The sequence below is a fragment of the Branchiostoma belcheri genome, unplaced genomic scaffold (genome assembly GCF_001625305.1).
Source record: "Branchiostoma belcheri isolate BF01 breed outbred unplaced genomic scaffold, Haploidv18h27 scaffold73, whole genome shotgun sequence".
Classification (NCBI taxonomy): Eukaryota; Metazoa; Chordata; class Leptocardii; order Amphioxiformes; family Branchiostomatidae; genus Branchiostoma; species Branchiostoma belcheri.
In genome coordinates this window covers 1371954-1391715 of record NW_017804387.1, presented here as the reverse complement: position 1 = coordinate 1391715, position 19762 = coordinate 1371954, and the positions used below count along the sequence as shown (strand labels likewise).

At 39.0% G+C, this 19762-nt stretch overlaps 1 protein-coding gene across 1 annotated transcript in view; it reads right to left on the bottom strand.

Annotated features, from left to right (window-relative positions):
- The window catches only part of LOC109485137 (syntaxin-binding protein 5-like), a 104124-nt gene that overhangs the window by 43780 nt on the left and 40582 nt on the right, over positions 1 to 19762 (bottom strand). Inside the window, exons 5-14 of the mRNA XM_019788571.1 lie at positions 15280 to 15343; positions 13491 to 13574; positions 12574 to 12779; positions 11279 to 11433; positions 10194 to 10266; positions 8801 to 8951; positions 6156 to 6160; positions 5049 to 5089; positions 3954 to 4159; positions 3292 to 3468 (exon numbers count right to left, since the gene is read on the bottom strand). Of these exons, the coding sequence (XP_019644130.1) occupies positions 3292 to 3468; positions 3954 to 4159; positions 5049 to 5089; positions 6156 to 6160; positions 8801 to 8951; positions 10194 to 10266; positions 11279 to 11433; positions 12574 to 12779; positions 13491 to 13574; positions 15280 to 15343 (1162 nt within the window). The remainder of the gene's footprint in view (positions 1 to 3291; positions 3469 to 3953; positions 4160 to 5048; positions 5090 to 6155; positions 6161 to 8800; positions 8952 to 10193; positions 10267 to 11278; positions 11434 to 12573; positions 12780 to 13490; positions 13575 to 15279; positions 15344 to 19762) is intronic.

Below are 19762 nucleotides of genomic sequence, written 5' to 3'. Positions count from 1 at the left end.
CCGTGGCTGTTATCAGTGGGGATGGGACTACGTGACTGATGTGGTCTCTTTCATATTGTTGTAATAGAATTTTAAATTTGCAGTAGTCTACATGGCAGACAAAGGGAAAGGTGAGTTGAGGTGAGGTGTCCTTGGCAGTCTCCCATTTTAGTTTAGACATATACAAATGTAGGGGGAATTTTCCTTACTTTGTGGTCAGCCATAATCAAGCAAATCTTTAAAAGCTGTGATGTTTGTTTTTGTTGGTTATTCCACATGTAGACAGTGGAGTCCTGGGCCATGAATGCAGGCTAGTTGACTTTTGATTATTTTCTGTTGTACACATACATGTACAGTCAAACCTGTACTAGCGGTCACCTTTGTATAGTGGTCACTCGGCCATAGCGGTCAGTTTTTGCCGGTCCCTTGAATTTTTCCCATTGACGTAAGCATTAAGAATCGTGTCTATAGCGGTCACTGTTCAACGCGGTCAGCGGTCACCCCATTCCGGTCCCGCCGGCATGTCAACACCGCCGATAGCGGTCGCGGCTGACCGTAACCCACTAAGCACCACGGCCGTAACACCACCCCACCTCGGGCTACGACCGTTATGAGCCTTGTGATAATTTTCCGATCGCTACATTACTAAAATGTGAACTGAAAATTAGACTCCATATGTGTATGAAATAAAGGAAAACTGACTTTTGACACGAAGTTTCTGCGGTCGCGGGTGTCTTTGATATCTGCGTTTTCCCCAACACCAGTGCCGTGCGTGCCGCATGGAGCTTTCAAATGGACTCGGCCGCTCGGCGAAGATTACGGCAAATTATCTTTTACAAAAAAACTTAAGAATATCCATATTTGGTTTCTCGATTCCTTGAAATGCGTAGATATGTGCATAGCTTCCGTTTTTCATGGGCATAATTAAAGAAATTTGGCTCGAAAATGCGTTTCGTATTTTTCCAAGATGGCGCATGTTGGCTGCAGAGGGAGGTCAATTGGGGTCATCGGAAGACTCCACTGTTATGGAGGTAGATACACCGAGTTTTATTTAACTTCATTAGCGTCAAATGACGTAATTACATTATGAAAACATTTGAAATACATTACTACAATTAATGTTAGATGTAAATTTAACACTGTAGTGGATATTTTAGAAAAGATATAAGTCTGAAAGGAGAAAATGTTCTGTTGACTACCACATTGGCATAATGGTAGAGGCAGACAACCCACGCGGGGAGAAACCCAAGCCGTAAACAAAGGAGAGTTTTCGCTAAGTTTTCATGTTCAAAAACGACCAAAAACGGAAAGTAACTGGCAACTGACGAACAATTATTTTGCTGTTAACTAAATAGACAGCATCTTGGTACAAAATAACTTATTTACGTGGTTGGAATTCGCTGTGGCGTATGTCGGTCGCGCGAAGCAAGTGTTCACCAAAGAACAAAAACATGGCGATGTCGTTCTCTTCCACTTTTCGACTAACAACAACAACTAACGTTACATGTACTAGTAACGTGGCGATTGCGGAGAAACGATGGCGAAAGCGGAAAGACGGACGCCAAACTTATTCCAAAAGGTGGAAGTGATTCGACTGGCAGAGAGAGTGAGAAGAAATCGTCGAAAGCTGAGCTTAGATTAAATGATTTTGCAGTCGATAGAAATTTGTTTGGAGTTGAAAGTTTGTTGCTTGATTTGCTTTCTTTTCTTTAGCCACATGTAGTACTAGTATGTACACAAGAACAGTAAATGACAACCAGTGATTTTGTATGTTTTAAATTATGTGAATGGTTTCATTGTCCCAGAATAGATTAACAGTACTGAATATGTTGAGTGTATGTATCTTTGATGTCAAGTTAATGTTTCCATGCAATATTTCTGTATTTCTTTTTTTTTCAAGCAAGTACAAAATAAAGTACAACTAAAGCAAAAGAACAACAAATTATTGAACTAACACATGTACATATAAAAGGGGTTTACCTTTGCAAATGTATGTATTCATATGTTTCAGAATAAAGACATCACTGTTGGTACTCAAAGCATGTGTCCCTTTTTTTTGGGGGGGGGGTCAACTAACCGGCTGTTTCTCTATAGTGGTCACCTGGCCATAGTGGTCAAATTTGGCCAGTCCCTTGAGTGACCACTATAGGCAGGTTTGACTGTACAAACTATATACACAATCTATTTATGCTCCCCATTCTTCAGGCCACACCAATTTAATTTGTTGGTTCTCAGATTTTTTCAGAAAAACTGTGAAGCGACAGGGTGAAAAAAAGAAAGGTCTATTATAGCCCCAAATGCTGCGATAGGAGCCAGGAAGTCAACAGAGAGGCTGGGTTGATATTCAAACAATGAATTTTGAATTTTAATCAAACCACTATATTGATAGGAAAAACATTAACAACTACAATGTAGGAAGAAAGGACTTTCTACAACTGTTGGGGGCAAAATATGAGCATATTTGAGTTGATTCAGAACCAGAATTTTTTTTTTCAAATCAGAAAAAAAATGAAGAGGTGAATCCGAGAACCAACAAATTAAATTGGTATGGCCTCAGTTTCTATTACTTATTGCATAGCACAGTACAGTTACAGTTCCAAACAAGCTGCTAGTTAAACCACGTACTCCCAGTCCCAACAGCTTTTGACTACTTAAAAAAATCATTAACCTAACACTTCTGAAAAATTACCTCAAACTTTAAAACTCAGCTGCAGTACCTCACATACCCGCTAGGAGGCAGGTCATCAAAGCTGACCTTCATTTTTGCTGTCCCTAACCGTCTAGATATCATTACAACCATCCATAGTTTCTCGAGTTATGTTGTACACAACCAAAAACACACAAAAAAAAACACAACCCTCTGCAGCAACGTAGGAAGTCCGAACATGACAGGATAACCATTTTTGAAATTGAGCTTTGTTTCCATAACTTCTACTCACCTTCCAAATATCATTGAAATCCACTCACAACTTTTCAAGTTAGGCCATGTTGATTTGATTATATTGATGACATCCTCTGGGAACCCCAAAACTGATGCGCGCGTGCGAATAAAAAAAAANTTATGCTGAGCACGTACAATCAACTAAGGCATAAAAAGCCCACTGCAGTACTGTTGGAAAAAGGCAGGTGGACCATTTTTGACCTTTACCTTTGATTTTACAACAGCTACATGTACTCACCTACTAAATATCAAAACGATCCATCCACAACTTTTTGTATGATGTTGACTTACATACAGACAAAGCTGCTCCACTAAGCCCAAACCGAAAACATAGCCTTCTGACGAAGGCAATAAAAATGAAGAATACAGACCTTCAGCAGGGGGGATCCCACTTTCTCAGCTCCTTCTGACGATGTGCTGTGGTGGGGGGAGGGGCTGGGGCATGCCCCCTGACCCGGCAGATCCCACACTGCTGGAGGGGGGTGGCATGGGAGGGGGGATCTGGTCTGTGTCGGGAGAGTCCAAGTCATCCACCTCATACACCAGGGCTATCTCAAGGGTCTAGAAGAAAAGAAAAATATTGAGGTTATGGAATTATTGGAAGGGTAAGCCACTGACTAAAGGTAGCCAAAGTGATTTTAGGGCAGTAAAAATGAATTTTTGAAGTCAATTTTTTAGTCAATACATCTTTTAATGTACATGTATATGTAGTAAGTTGAATCAACCCTATCCCATGGAATGCTTTTACCTTCACATAGTCTGGTCTAACAAACTACTGCTCTCTTCATTCTTACTATAACAATCACAGTCTAACACATATGAACAACCACTCCAACTTGCTACCTAATGTAATCCAACACCACAAGATGTCTGCTACAGCACCAGTTACCATGGTGACAGACATCTGGTCCAGGTCATTGACATTATCATAATTTTGTTTGGAGAGGAAAAAGAAGAGAAAAAAATGAAGTTTAAAAAAAAACCAAAGGTAAGCATAACAAACAAAAAGATGGACTTAACAAGAGAAACTTACTGGTACGTCCACTGTGGTCTCCACTTTGTTGTACCTATAGACGATGACGTGCCCTGACGTGCCTGCCACACACAGTATTCTGCTCTCACAGCACATCGCGATCTTCACTATTGCAAAGGGATCTTCCTCATATTCCGTACTCTGGTTCAGAGGCTGCTTCTCAAAGATCTTGCTGGTTCTCAGCTTGTACAGCAGCTGTAGTGTTACTGGGTAGCATGAAAGAAAAGAAGTCAATATTTTAAGTTAAAGGTAAAGCAGTCATCCACAACTGATGAGGTAAAGCATGATGATTTTTCAAGTACAATATGCAACTCCGGTATGGCACTCTGGCCTTACAACGTCTCAGTCTGACAGAATTGAGAGGATCCGGCGTCGAACTGTGCATATTATCCTGGGACCCGACTACTCCAACTATGCTGAAGCCTGCTCACAGCTCGGTCTATCTACTCTCCACGAGCGGCGTGAGGAACTGACTCTTAAGTTTGCCAGATCCCTGCTAACATCTGGTCACTACCGTCACCTTTTGCCACCTCACAGACAGACTATTACTAGCCGTCAAACTAGTTTTTCTAATAATTTAGAACTCCAGCGCTGTAGAACGGAGAGATATAGAAACAGTGCTGTCCCATACATGACGCGCTTGATTAACTACTAGTCACACAATTGTTACCTGACTTTGGTTTAGTTTATAGATCCTTGTGCTGCTACTATTTGTAATATAGTGATTTTAATATGTGATATTTCCACCTCTATTTTAAATATGATATTGTCATTACTTTTATATGAATAATTGGCACGACTATATGTAACGAGTGATTTTAATCGTGATATCTCTACCTGTATTTTAAATATGTTATTATGTCACTACCTGTTATATTAATGTTTACCAGTTCAATTCAGTGCGAGTTACTACTTACACTGCGAGACTGTAAATGTTTGTTGTGAAGCAACAATAATAAACCAATGTACTACTTATATTACATTACAAGGCCGCCGGCTTTACATCATCGTCGGAAATGACTGCAACCCCTCAATGCAACATGATCTCTCTTTAATTCTTGGAAAGTCTCTAATAAAAAAAGGAAACCATCCTACCTGCAGAGGCATCCCAGAACTTCAGCGACCCGTCTGCATGACTGTGCAGGACAAAAATTCAAAGGCAAGGTCAGTATGAAAGTTCATCTGAGTTCAACTTCGTAGTTTACATGGTGAAAAATTGAAATGTTCTCCCAACTGTTCTTCAGAGGAACTTTGACCCAGTGCTGACATCACATGTGAGGAAAAAAAAAATCATAATCATGTGTCTACATGTGTCAGATAGCTGATGAAGACTTTCTGATCAAGTGAATCAAATCTCCTTTAGTTTAATTTCCACTTATCTATGAAAGACAACATCACTAATGCACTAAAAATCATGTAAAACATCTTGCAGCATACAAAGTTTTATCTTTCCATATATATACTTCATAACGCCTGCAGGACAAATTTGACTGGTAATTGTCTGTTTTGTTATGTCATGACTGATTAAATGGTAGCAACCAGAAAACTTTGACACTTCATGAATGTTCAATGATTTCTAGTAAGTTCTACAGAACTACAGTATGTATTCTACATCACCCTGTGGTAAAGCTTTCTTTCAGGTTAACAATATGATCACTTTTTCTGATCAATGAATGTGACCAAAAACATATGGTGTAGGGTTAAATGAAAAAAAAAATCTTAATTTTTAAGTAGAAAATCACAAGATTCAAAAGAGCCAACAGATTCAATAGGAGCAATTGCTGTTTTTATTTACATTCATATAAATGCAAATTCTGTATCTGTATTGGTATAGCCAGTATAACTGCCCTTTGGCCTTGTTTTAATATAGTACTACATATGCGAAATATTTGTAGGAAAATCAGCTGACCATCACACGCTTTTTGCCTACCTCTTGCTGGCCGTGACATTGTGGCAATCACTCGTATTGAGATATAAACTTCATATAAAGCAAACCTGGTTCAAACTGAGTACTATGCTTACCCTGTTATGATAATCTCAGGATAGCTACATGTGGAGGTGCCCCACTCCCCTCCTTTCACAGGCCAATTCTGCAAAAGAATAATAGTTACAGTTTAAGTGCGTGCAACATTCAGTATCAGAAACAGGTACAATAGTGTTAGTGTACACAATTCAGTACCAGAAACAGGCACAACAGTGTACCTCAGCTGAAAAAGGGTAAAAATCATACTCAGTTAATAGTAGTAAGTAGGAGTATTGTTTTGAGATCAAGAATTTAGAACCCTTAGTCCTACCAATGAATGGGCATTGTTGGCAAATCTGACTGACCGATGTCTGTTGACAACAAAGAACTTCACTTGATGTACAGTGCATCAGGACTAAAGTAATTGACTACGATTGGAGACACTGGTTTACTGAGAGAGTTCTATGTTAACAACATTCTGGGGTGTAAGTGTCCCCTCAGGTGACAACCTGGAGTCATCACCAGTCCTGACAAATAACATTCATCTCTGGCACTAAGGCCACACCAATTTAATTTGTTGGTTAACAAATTTTCCTAGAAAAATAATGGAGCGGGCGGGTGAAAAAATAAAGAATAAAAACAGGCCTAGGCATCCTATTATGGCCAAAAATGGTATGATAGGAGCCATGAAGTCAACACACCAGGCTGGTTCAAAATTTAAACAATGAAGCAATTCAAACTTCTAATGATACCACTGCATTGAAAGATGGAATAACTGTAACAACTAGGAAGAAAAGGACTGTTTTCAACTGTTCAGGGCAAAATATGAGCATTTTGCAGTTGATTCTGAATTTTTTTTTTTTTTTGTGCAAATCAGAAAAAAATGAAGTGGGCAAATCCATTAACCAAGAAATTAAATTGGTGTAGCCTAAGGTACAACCGGTACCGTGTTGGTGGTATTGATCTGAGGGTGTTTCTGGGAAAGAACCGGTTCCCCGTGGGAATATGGCCGGTGTTACATAAATCACAGCTGCCGGCTCTTATTTGTCAGTTAACATTATGAAGGAGAAGGTGCCATACCTCCTTAAGCCATGTTGAGTTGATTATATGAATGACATCTGCACACACATGAATTTTCAACCATTTCCAACAAAAGTTTTCGACCATACTGTAAATCATACAAAGCAGCTACTTTGGAAACATATAAGGAAACATATGTCGTAAATAATATTGCAAAAAGAATATTGGAAAGCGATACTAATGTTGCCAAAATGTATTCCAAATGAAAAGAAGAAAATGTGAAGAAATGAGAATTTAGTTGTTTAGTTTAATGTGTGATTTGTTATTTGTTAGATATTACGTTTATAATCATGTAGGCAACTTTTTTTTTGCAAATTCCGTTTAATCAATTGCCCACAAGCATCAGTAATTGATGCATGGCAGCAGCAGATTTGCACAGGGTCTGTCAGGTTGATCTGTTCTCTACGTGGACCCTAAAGCCAGTTCAGGTGACCCCAGCTCCTGAAGTTTGTAAAAGACTTGGTCTTCCCATGCCCACTCTTGGGCGGCCCCTTGGGCACTACCAGGCCATGTCAGGTTTTGAGGTCAACAGTTTGCCAAACTTTTTTTATTCGCACGCTCGCATCAGTTTGTGGAGTTCCCAGAGGATGTCATCCATAATCATCAAATCAACATCGCCTAATAGTATTGAACAGGTTCAAGAAATAAAACATGATTGTCATATTATTTATTCACCACTCACTTCACACAGGTCTGCTCCTTATATTTTGCTATTTCATTTCTTTCTGTTACTTTGTGTTTTTTTATTTTGTTTCGTGCTATTTTGTTCTTTTTCATTTCATTTTGCACTTTCTGTACACCGTTTCAGAGTCCCATACATACAGTGTTTTCACTTCATTATTATTTCATGAAAGAGATGGTTGCTTTTTGAAGGGTGCTTTTTTCATTCCATTTCGTTTCATTTCTGTACACTTTCTGTACACCCCTCCATTCCTATAGCACAGTACAGTGTTTTCACTTCATTCAATAATTATTTGTTATTATGTGGAAGAGCTGGTCGCTAGATCTTGAGGGTGTGCAGAATCAAATTGAGATCCAAAATAAACAGGGGCATGCCTCCTTACAGAAAGAGGTGTTGTATTGCAGATTTTGTTGGTCACCCTGCTTCTTGGCCATTGAAGACCTGTGATGGTGCGCAGGTCTGCAATATAACACCTCTCTCCGTAAAAGTTGAGAAACTCAAGTGGTCTTTGTTCGGACATATTCTCAGAATGCCACAAGACACACCTGCACAAAAAGCCCTGGAATTTTCCTTCATATATTAATCTCTTAGAGATATAAAGCTCGCAGGGGGAGACACTGTATCAACCTACTCAGCATGTTGAAGGGAGACCTGAAGCGTAGAGGGCTATAGCTAGGGTCTCCCGCAACAGAAAAGAAACTCAAGGAGCTTAGAGAGCTCGCGAGGCAGAAGGCACGGAGGAAAGGGATGAAGAGAGACTAAATGTGGCTACAGGACATTTCCACATGACTGTAGACGCAGTATACAGTGGATGATGATGATGATGCCTCCTTAGGGTGTTCTGTATCTGTATCTTCGGCGTAACACACCTGTCCAGCTTCGCAGGCACGCACGACGGCAGCTAGCTATACAATGTATCACACTGAATGACTTGTTACACTCAATCTTTGCACATTTACTTGCAGGAGTTGTTTAAAGCTTTCTAGTGATGATGCCCCAACTGTGCTTGGTGGCAACGAGTTCCAGTCTATGATAGTTCTGGGGAAATACGAGTTTTTGAACACCTCAATTCTTGGTTGATAACTCTGATATTTGAAGGCATGACTGTTTCTTGTGTGTTACCTTATCACTGAAGCCAGTTTTCTTCTGTTGTCTGGAGCCCACGGTGTAGAAGGCTGGGATCATCTCGGGCGGACAGTCGGCGTAATACGTGCAGCATGTGACGGGGGACTCATGCAGGTCCATGGGGTAGGGGTTCTGGAAGCAGGGGTACCTACGGGAGATTACGTTCAAAAAGTTTAGTAATATCTTAAAATTGAGTTAGAGAGCCCTGCACTGGCAGAAAAAGTATTCTCGAGTTTCCCATCCCCAGAATGCAGGGGTCTAAACCTCATTTGCATAGGACTGGAAGGCATCGGAATGATCCTGTTGACGTTAACAGCTTGCTTTTCACTGTGTTTTGAGGTGTTGGGGAATTTTATGCTCAACATTACTATGGGTCGAATCTGACAACAAATAGAGAATGAAGTTTTTGTGTTCTTTTTAAAATGGAACATGTGGTTTGTAATGTTACAGCATCAGTATAGCGTTACCACTATAACGTTACAAACCACATATTCCAAAAAATTCATTCTCTATTTGTTGTCTGATTCAAGCCATAGCAATTTAATTAATGTTGAGCATAAAATGCCCCGACACCTAATGTCAACTCCAATGCCTTCCTGTCCTATGCAAATGAGGTTTAGACCCGTTTTCACAATGCATTGTGGGGATGGGAAACTCGTGAATAAAAGGAGGAGTGGCCTTGAGAAATCCAAATAAAGTCAGAACCGCCGGGTCCAGTCAAATACCCTCTCAGTGCTGTCATTTTCCCAAAGCCACAAATGATAATAAGTTCAGCAAAGAAATGTCGATGGAGGTTAGACATCAAGGTAATCAGTTACTCATTCACTGGATAGATTTTCTGAGTAAAGAGACTCTTTTTACACAACCAAGTGTTTTATTTGGACGACGTTTCGGTGACCATTTGTCACCTTCCTTAGGGAACTCCTAACCTCTTTATTCCCCGTTCAGACCAGACTTTTAAAAACCGGTTGAAACCGCTAAATAATTAGCGGGGGAAAACCTGGCTAAAAGCCCTAGCGTTCACACCAGACTTACAAAACTGATTTTTCAAAAACCCTATCTGGCGAATATTTGGTTAATTAGCCATTAAGCCATGACTGCACCCCTAACCCCTAAAAAAACGGTTCACACTGGGTTAAATAAAAATCGTTTTTTGAAAAAACGATTGAAACCGCTAAATGTAAGTCTGGTCTGAATGGGGTCTTAGTCCAGAGACAAGGTACGTCACAAACCACTAGACTATGCACACGCTACTGTACATTCATTAACATGTACAACCTGACACTCAGTGCAGAAATGAGCCTTGAAACATTCTCCATTCTCGACACAACAACATTTATAATTCATAATGTTCCGACAGGGATCCTTCCAAACAATGGGAGGGGCTTACCCTGGTGTGGTTAGATCTATTACTACAAGGTCATTTTCCAGCAGCACTATGATGGCGTAGGGATCCTGGAAGTCTGCAGAACAACAAACAGAAAAACAAAAACAATTGTTATATATTTGAATGAAAGCTCATCTGTGTTGGTGTCAGGAGTGCCACCTTTGATGCGCTCCTGACGTCATCACGCTTCCGACTTCCGGAAAGTCAGCGATTGCATCATACATTTGACGAAGGTTGACGTGATCAACCAAAATTTATGGTGAGTTCTTTCCTTTGGAACAAGCTTAAACTCTATAATTAACTGTTATATATCTCTACACAAAACTTTACACATATAATAGAGAATTCTACTTCTCATAAGGCCTAGGAAAAAATGTTATGTTTTTGGTTTCTTGATTGACCCTAGCAAAAAAAATGCGAACCCTAGCGTTTTTGGGGGGGTTTGACTAGTGGCAATCTGAAATCTGGATTTCAAAACCCTCTGAAATGTTTGTTTACACATTTTGAGAAATAAAATGACGTTTTCATAAGGCCAACCCAGTTATATCAACTTTTTTTCCTGATTTCAAAATAGAAAAAAATATTCAAGTGCTAAAACAAGTCCTAGTAAGGCTACACCAATTTAATTTCTTGGTTAACAGATTTGCCCGCTTCATTTTCTTCTGATTTGCAAAAAAAAAAAAAAAATCAGAATCAATACAGTAACTGCAAAATGCTCATAATTTGCCCTGAACAGTTGAAAACAGCCCTTTTCTTCCTAGTTGTTACAGTTATTCCATCTTTCAATGCAGTGGTATCATTAAAAGTTCAAAATTCATTGTTTAAATTTTGACTTCATGGCTCCTATCGTACCATTTTGGGCCATAATAGGATGCCTAGGCCTGTTTTTTTTTTTTCCCGTCCGCTCCGTTATTTTTCTAGAAAAATCTGTTAAACAAGAAATTAAATTGGTGTGGCCTTAAATGCTCATATTTTGGCCCCAACAGTTGAAGAAATTCTTTGTCTTTCTAGTAGTTGCAGTAACTGCAGCAGAACTTTGTATTTCAATTAAATCTTTGTCACTATAATTAAGAGTAAATTGGTGTTACCATTAGGCCAGGGTGTTGAGCTGACAGGTAGGAAGTTAATGACTGGATACTCCATCTCCAGGACAGTCACAGACTTGCCCTGCATGACAGTGATACAGGGACGCCGACCCGATCTCTCGTACGGCAGACCATCCGAAAACACTATAAACGGGTCCCTGCAGACAAAAAAATACACAATCATCATGTTATAATAGTCATTACTTAGTCTGGATACAAGTTTGTGAAACAACACTGAAAAGGTATCAAGAGAATTTTAGGACAGAAAACAGGGATAGCCACTGATCAATGTAGTTTCCAACTTCTTTACTATGCTTGTATATTAGCATAGCATACATTTTCTCTACTTTCCAGATTAGTGTTCCTTTTTTAAGGGACTTAGAACATACAATATGCTAAAAACTCCTATCACAACCACTTGTTTGAATTACTGAACCCATGGGGCACATTAGGTAAAAGTAAGGAGAAGAATAACTTGTGCGTGTCGGACTGTTCAGGCATCAAAACTGCATTTTAAAAATCTTTTAAACATTACTGTAAATCAATTTTTTTCAGTACTTTTACATTCCCGGGTGAACAAATAAGTCAACTTGTCCATTTTTCTCAGACTGTTAACTTTTGCTACCGCAAACATAAAATGATTTACAGTTAGTTGATACAGGGAAGCTCTCACTCTCTCTCTATTGGCTTTGCTTTGCTAACCAAGATGAAGCTGAAGACAGGGAAATTACAAACTAACATATTGTACCTATTGAGTATTGCACTATGTCTTGTTTATGTGTAGTAGTAGTACTAACAGTACTACCATAATTTTTTGTTCCATCATGTTTTTACAGAGACTGTCTATGGAACTATTACACTGGAAAAAACAAAAACGAATGCAAAGAAGAAAATAATGCTTCACACAGAAGCAATTTCACATGATAGAACAATCTATCATCAGATCTACACAACATTCACAAACAAATAACAGTTTCAAATCAGGACTCATTATTAAGTATTTCCGTGCAAAAACAGCGTAGATGAAACCAGTGTAGCTCAAGTAAGAGCAAATCAATGTATCAAAAGTTAAGTCATTCTAGACATATATTCATGCACTAGCAATGTAATGTTGTCCTTTTTATTCTTGTGTACGTTAACTTGTGTTTTGGAATCCAGGACAACTTTTGCAGTTACTTATAGTTACTAAATGGATATCCCAAGAAAGTACAAATGTATCAGGTATAATATGTTACTGAAATTATAATAATATTATTATTTTATGTTTATCAGTAAATTAAGAGCATACTCAGTCCTACCCAGTTCTCTGTGTCGGCCAGGCCACCTTCATGATGGGCCTGCACGCCTCAGGTTTGGAGCCCTTCTGTGCAGGGTGCCCGTGGGGCTGGAACACCTGCGCAGGCTTGCTGGGGCTCCTGTAGTTCCACACCGACAGGCTGCCGTCAGAGTGACTGCACATAAACTGCTTGCCTTCGTGGTGCCAGGCCAGGGAATGTAATGTCTGCTGTGGGAACAAAACATCAACTCGAAGTTAGATACAGATCAAGGTACAGTACAGATCTTCTGTTTAAATTTCATTTAATATATCTTTTTCATTGTGTTGTATTCTTCAAATAAATTATTCAAAATAACTACAATACATTTTAATAGATAAATATTACAAGTCTTCACACTAGTGTTAGTGCCATGTTCCTTGTATAATGGTACGGTCGAAAAAGTGGTCGGTTATTCTAATAACTGACCACTTTTTAGGTAACAGCCTGATAACCAATAGGAAATGGAGCCTTCTGATTGGTCAACGCCTTCTGGCTTTATGATAATATGCATGATACAATCATATGTAGATACAGTAGCCACATGCAATTGCAGCTAATTACTAGTAGTGTACGTAGTTTACATGGCTTTTGCACAAGTTTTAACCACATGTTACACAGCTTTTCAAATGAAACTTACAGAACTTTTGCATTTAGAGAAATAAACAAGATAAAACAGCATGAAAAGGTAATTTAGTAAAATTAATCAAGTACTTTAATTGTATAATTATACATCGTAGTTTCTAACTGTGCTACGGGTTTGTTTCAACCACCAATTTAAAACACAACAAAACCTTTTTCCTACCGCAAAATATGAAACCACTACGAAATCAAACATATTTACGGTACCATGCAATCATGATCATGATTGTCTAACCCTGTGTGACTTTTGGCCCCCTTACCTGCTCACATGCATATCTACACTCGGCTGTTTTGGTCTTCAGGTCCCACTGCACGATCATGCCTGTCTCGAAACCAATTAACAGCTGAAACAGACAAACAGTCATCCATCAAACATTGCACATCAGTGTACAAAATACTTTTTTTAAACCAGGTTGCCCAGTACCTACGGCAAAAATTAGGTAGTCCATCAGAATTTTAGGTTGCCCCACCTATAAGTTACTACTTTCCTCAAATTAAGTAAATTGTTACGCCTTTGACAAAAATTCTAACAGCCTTTAGAAACTTAACTGATACTAGTAATAGCCATTAATACCTAAAATTAAAAAGCATCTGCCGGCTACAGTGGTGGAAGCCAAGTGGGCATGATGTACGGGGGAAGGGGTATTCTTAAAATCCAGGACAGGTAGCACACTGGGCTACCTTGGTTCAAAAATAGGTTGCCCAAAGTAAAATTTGGTTGCCCGGGGCAACTGGGCAACCAGGTATTTTGCACGCTGTTTATACAGACCAAAGAGGAAAATTACTTCTCATTTAGAAGATTTTTCGCAAATCAGGTCAAACTAATAGAAGGATAACTAAGAACAATAAGACCAGAATATTTAATTAGTATTTCAGTGTCTGGTCTTGCGTCTGATTTATGATTTATTTATTGCTGTGCATGATTCTTAAATTACATTGTCTATATTTTTTCTGTCATCTAAATTTTACCCAATATGTCTTCTTTGACAGACAAAAATCAGCGTGTAAAGATACAGAAAGAGATCATGTCATTAAACTAAGCTTTGGCCAACAGGAAATTTTCCCCATCAAAATGCAGAAAATAGTATTTCAGAAGGTCAAGACTTCCAAATTTTCCTGGGGGAACATACCCCTGGAACCCCGAAGATTGTCATGCTTTATGCTTGATTATGATGTTATGTCAAACAAAATCTAGATGGCCGAAAAAAAATAAGGCTGGCTAGAAGTTAGATCCAAAGTCATTAAATCAAGCATAGTCTAATAGCAAATTTGTCCCTCAAAATGCAAGAATTAATCATTTCAGAGGGTCAAGATTTCAAACTTTTCCTGAGGGAGCATGCCCACTAACTCCCTTGAGGATTGTTGTGTTTTCATGCTCAACATGATGTTACGTCAAACAAAATTTTGATCACGGTAAAAAATCAGGCTGGCTAGAACACTTAGCCTGAGTGCATGGGTACCATCCGTTTTGTAACGGGGCTCCTTGCACTAGCTACAGTCAAACCTGCCAAGGTGACCACCTCTTCAAGCTGTCCATGGTGACCGCTTTTTCTTGGTCCCAAATATTGTCCCCATTGACACAAGCTTAGATAAGCAACCTGTCCAAGATGACCACCTGGCCAACAGACCGCCCTGAGTTGGGTCCACTCAAGGCCTGATACCTGCTCATGGCCTATGGTGACCACATCATTTTCGATCATGTTGATTATTGATGATAACTTATGAGAAATCATGGAGAAACCAGCCAGTTTTCCTTGACTGCTGGATGATGTTTTTGTTTGAGGTAAATTTTTCCATGTGCCACCCTCCCCACATGCATTTACAGCATTTGACATTAAAACATCTCCACTTGGAAACCATTTATGTCTCAGTCATGTTGTGAGGTGACCCTCTTCAAGGAGACCACCTGTCCAAGGTCGTCACTTTTCTTTGGTCCCCTGGATGGTCGGCTTGGACAGGTTTGACTGTACCTCTAAAAACCGGGCACGAAAACAGATGGCCCTCAGGCAACAGAACACTGGTCTGGAGTCTTCCACTTTTATTTCTCACCTTACTGGAGTCGGTTGGATTGTCGCTGAGTGACACCACAGGACCAGGGTGAGTTCTCTGTGACCTGAACAAAACAAACACAAACCATGTCATTATTCAATATTAGGCCACAGCAAGTCATTTTTGTGGATGACGTCCTCTGTAGACACTAAATCTAATGCGAGAGTACAAAAAAACAAAAAAACAAGAGGAGCCAAAAAAACAAGATGTCTAGATTTGAAATATACTATAAGGGACGACAAATGTTATTATTAGGACACAATTGAATGAAAGCGCACAGAGTAACCACCAACAATTCTTTTATTCGTTTAACTTATGAAAACAGCAATAAATCAGTGGAACAGCAGTTGTTGTCCTGTCCTGTTTCTTGTGTTCATATTTTGCGTTACAGGTTTTACTTTAATTTATACAATTTGCGGCACTCTTGTGACTCTTTAGTCATAGTTACAGGAAGCGGGTTTTCTTCTTGTTTTTTTTCTGGGAACAGGCCCAAATCAATGCCCGCACGGACGTTATCCATAAAAATGACTTGGTGCGGCCTTACAGCACCGTACACCAGGATCCTATAGATCAAAGTGTTTCTCTCTTGAATAGGCGTCAACTATGACTGATGGGTTCTGCTAAACTGTATGTCGTCATGGGAACGGGAAGCGTAGACAGTCGCTCCACATCTAGCCTTCGTCTTACCTCCCGAGACAAATAAACTACCACATGTACACCGAACTGGAGCGCGGTTTAACTCACGAGGGTAGTAAAATATATTTTTTTGAGCCATTTCTGGTGGGAGGGGCACAAATGCTTACCTCACTAATTCCCTTGTAGGTACTAATGTTGCAACTTTAGCTCACTGCCGACAGCCGAAAATGTTGAACTGTGTACACGGGAATCCACTTAAGGCAACCTTTAAAATCTACTAGATGTGCTTTTAGAGAAAACAGTTCGTTCAATCAACATAACCTCATTCAACCTTTTCCCTTTTGACTTCTTGTTGTAGGTACTAACATTGAAACTTTAGCTGCTAAAAATGTTGAACTGTGCACACAGGAATCCACCTTGATGCAACCTTTATAATCTACTAAAATATTCTTTAAGAGAAAAACGTTTGTTCAATCAACATAACCTCATTCAACCTTTTCCCTTTTGACTTCTTGTTGTAGGTACTAACGTTGCAACTTTAGATGCCAAAAATGTAGAATTGCATAATATTATACAAGGATCCACCTTGATACAACCTTTAAAATCTACTAAATATGCTTTTAGAGAAAACAGTTTGTTCAATCAACATAACCTCACATTCAACCTTTTCCCTTTTGACTTCTTATTGTAGGTACTAACGTCGCAACTTTAGCTGCCGAAAATGCTTTTAAAGAAAACAGTCTGTTCAATCCATGTAACCTCACATTCAACCTTGTCCCTCTGACTTCATGTAGCAATCATAAGTTTGCTCCAAGTTGGGAGAAGTTTGAAAATGCATATGATCAAAGTTATGATGATGAGACAGGTCATAAGTTATAGGATAGAATGTTCACTTTCTTCAAAGGCATGTCACATTATGTTTCAGATTAAACTAGCAGATGAAAATCCCTTGGATAATGGCGGCACTGGGAAGGTGCCAAATTACAGTTATTCAGTTCACACTGGCACAATCTATGGCAGTTGGGATGGTGCATTTTTCGCTAAATGTCCTTGTCAATATTCGTCAAGGCAAAATGCAGTAGGGTAAATGGCAATCTAGATGACACCATCTCCCCATTGTTGTGTATATGACAGGTAGAATTGGCTAAGAAAGGACTGTCAGCATATGGCAATGATTCTGAATAACATTTTTATGTACAAATAAAACTGACAAAAGGCATTATCTCAGAGTTTTTCATATGTATTCTGTATATACGATATAGCCGGTATAACTGCCCTTCAGCGTAACACACCAGCTTCGCAGGCACGCAGTGCAGCGGCAGCTGGCTATATTACTTTGAACGACCTGTTACATCGAACATGCACATCTAAGCTACATGTATCTAGCGATGATGCCCCTGCTGTATTTTGTGGCAGCAAGTTCCACTTTGCGATAGTTCTAGAAAAATACAAGTTCTAAAACAGCTCAATCGATCCTTGGTTGATAACTCTGATGCTTAAGCTTGAATGCATGACTAACAGAGTTATTGGACTAATAGAGTCTGAATCAAAATCCTTCCAGCTCATACCAAAATACGAAATTTATTATATAACAGATTTTACTAAAAAATGGAACCTTTTAAAAGGTTTACATTACTTTTCTCCGCTGGCAACATTGAACATTAAGTTCTATGATCACCTTTCAAGGATGATGGAATGTCTAGTTTTTTACTTAGTTGATTTAGCCTCTGGGAAGCACAAGTCAATATCCTTTCAACACTCATCCATTAACTTTAAATACTGCCTTCTGGCAAGGTGTATCTGCTGAGAAGAGAGAACGGTTTTCAGGGCTTGAAACATTTTTTTTTTTTTGGTTACAAGCAAAATTCAATGTTGGTAGAAAATTTACATGCAATTCAAAAAATCTACATGCAAAATTTAAGTTCATTCAGCCTTCAGTCTTTTCTCGATATAAAACAAGATACAATGTACATAAGAAAATCTAAAACACCACGTTCTTAATTATTGTATGAATCATATATTATGATAGAGGGAAACTTATACATAGTAGGGGGTGCACCCAGAAGAAATAAGGTGCCTACAAACCAAATATTAATAGATTTGAGAAAAATAATTGATAGATTTGAGAAAATATGGAAAAAACACCCTACATTTTAAGATGAGTATATATAGCAATGTTGTGATATCAACATAGCTACCACGCATTATTCCACAGTCAAACGGGAACACTGTCATATATATGTTCAACATGCAAAATTACATTTTCGGAATATTTTCGTCTTGAAAATCACATGCATATTGCAACTTGCATGTGGGTATTTCAAGCCCTGGTTTTTAACAGAAGCGTTTTACGCCCCCCCCCCTGCTGTGATGCTCTTCTGTACCCAGACACGACGGCACCAAAACTTTTCCCTGTAAAGATTTATCCGAAACGTGACACAATACATTTCAGGAGGAGCTAATGCACCACTTTTGGCCAAACTGTTCCCTTCAGGGTTTGGAATATCAGGGAAAATCCCTTCGCCCAACTTTACTCTCAACTAAATTGATATACTCAGTTGCAGAAGCTTGTAATATCTCTTAGTACACTTTATCTACCAAACCTGTCTTTTAATAATAAGTCAGCATTGTGAGACAATAAAAACTCTGTATCTATCCCCGTTACTGTGTACAGTTTTGTTCCATATAACACAGCTGGTACTTGATCTTGGGTTTATGAGATGTTGTACATAGTGCTATTTTACGCTGGTACAAGTTTTGCCCAAGACAAAGACAGGGAGGGAACGGTGCTTATCTAGAAGGAACACATTGGCAAGAGGACGAATGAGCTCTTAAAGCAAAGTCTTGATTATAAGTTTGAAGGCTGAAAGATGAAGTTAGAACACTGGGATAGTAAAGGCTGATGAATCGGGTACTTTTAAAGGGGAAAAAATATGATGATATACATGGAGAGTATAGGTGAGACAAGGTAAAGTGAGCCTACATGAAAAATTACCTAAAGCCACCTGACTTAATTTTATGGATAACATCCTCTGAAGACCCCCAAACTAGTGCACATGGGCAAATAAAAAAAAATTCAAGCCCGAAAAATGCTGCTAAACCACAGGAATACAAAGCTGCTATAATTGTGAATTTGTGTTAATATATAGTGACTTTTATGACAAGCTGGCAAATGCTGGCCTTTTGCGGCATTTATGAGTCGGCACTGTACTGAGTTCTGTGGAGCTTCGGCAGCCTGGGTACCATCCTCCGTAGCTACCGGCAGAGACTACCATAGACTACGGAGACACCGAGATGATTATTTTTGAGAACAGGCAAAAATCAATGTGTGCATAGTTGTTATCCATACAATTAAATCAGTGTGGCCTAACTCATAACAGTCTAGGAGGATAAGGGATAAGTGATGCTGCATGAAATGCTTGTAATATATCGCAGCTATCAAATGTGTACTAGAACATATTTTGCACAGTATGTACGGTTTGGATCTGGACTACATTTGTTCCAGAAATAAAGTAAGGAGACCCTGAATCGTTTGGAGATTGGAAGATAAATTTGAACCCTAGTTCCATGCGGGCAAAAACGTACGTAAACAAGAGTTCCGAGATCTCATACCTCCATGAAATATAATTGGTACCTGTTGATGTTCTGCCTGCCACAGATTAAATAGATTACATGTATAGCAGTACCATTATATGAAACACTGTAATTATAGAATGTCCTCATTAATTATGCAAATTAAGTCATCATTTGCATAATTTGCATTTAATCATGTACAACTGTCTCTCAGGTACCTACACACCAAAAATGATGAAAATACGTTGTTCCAACCTGGACTTATTGGCTTTGA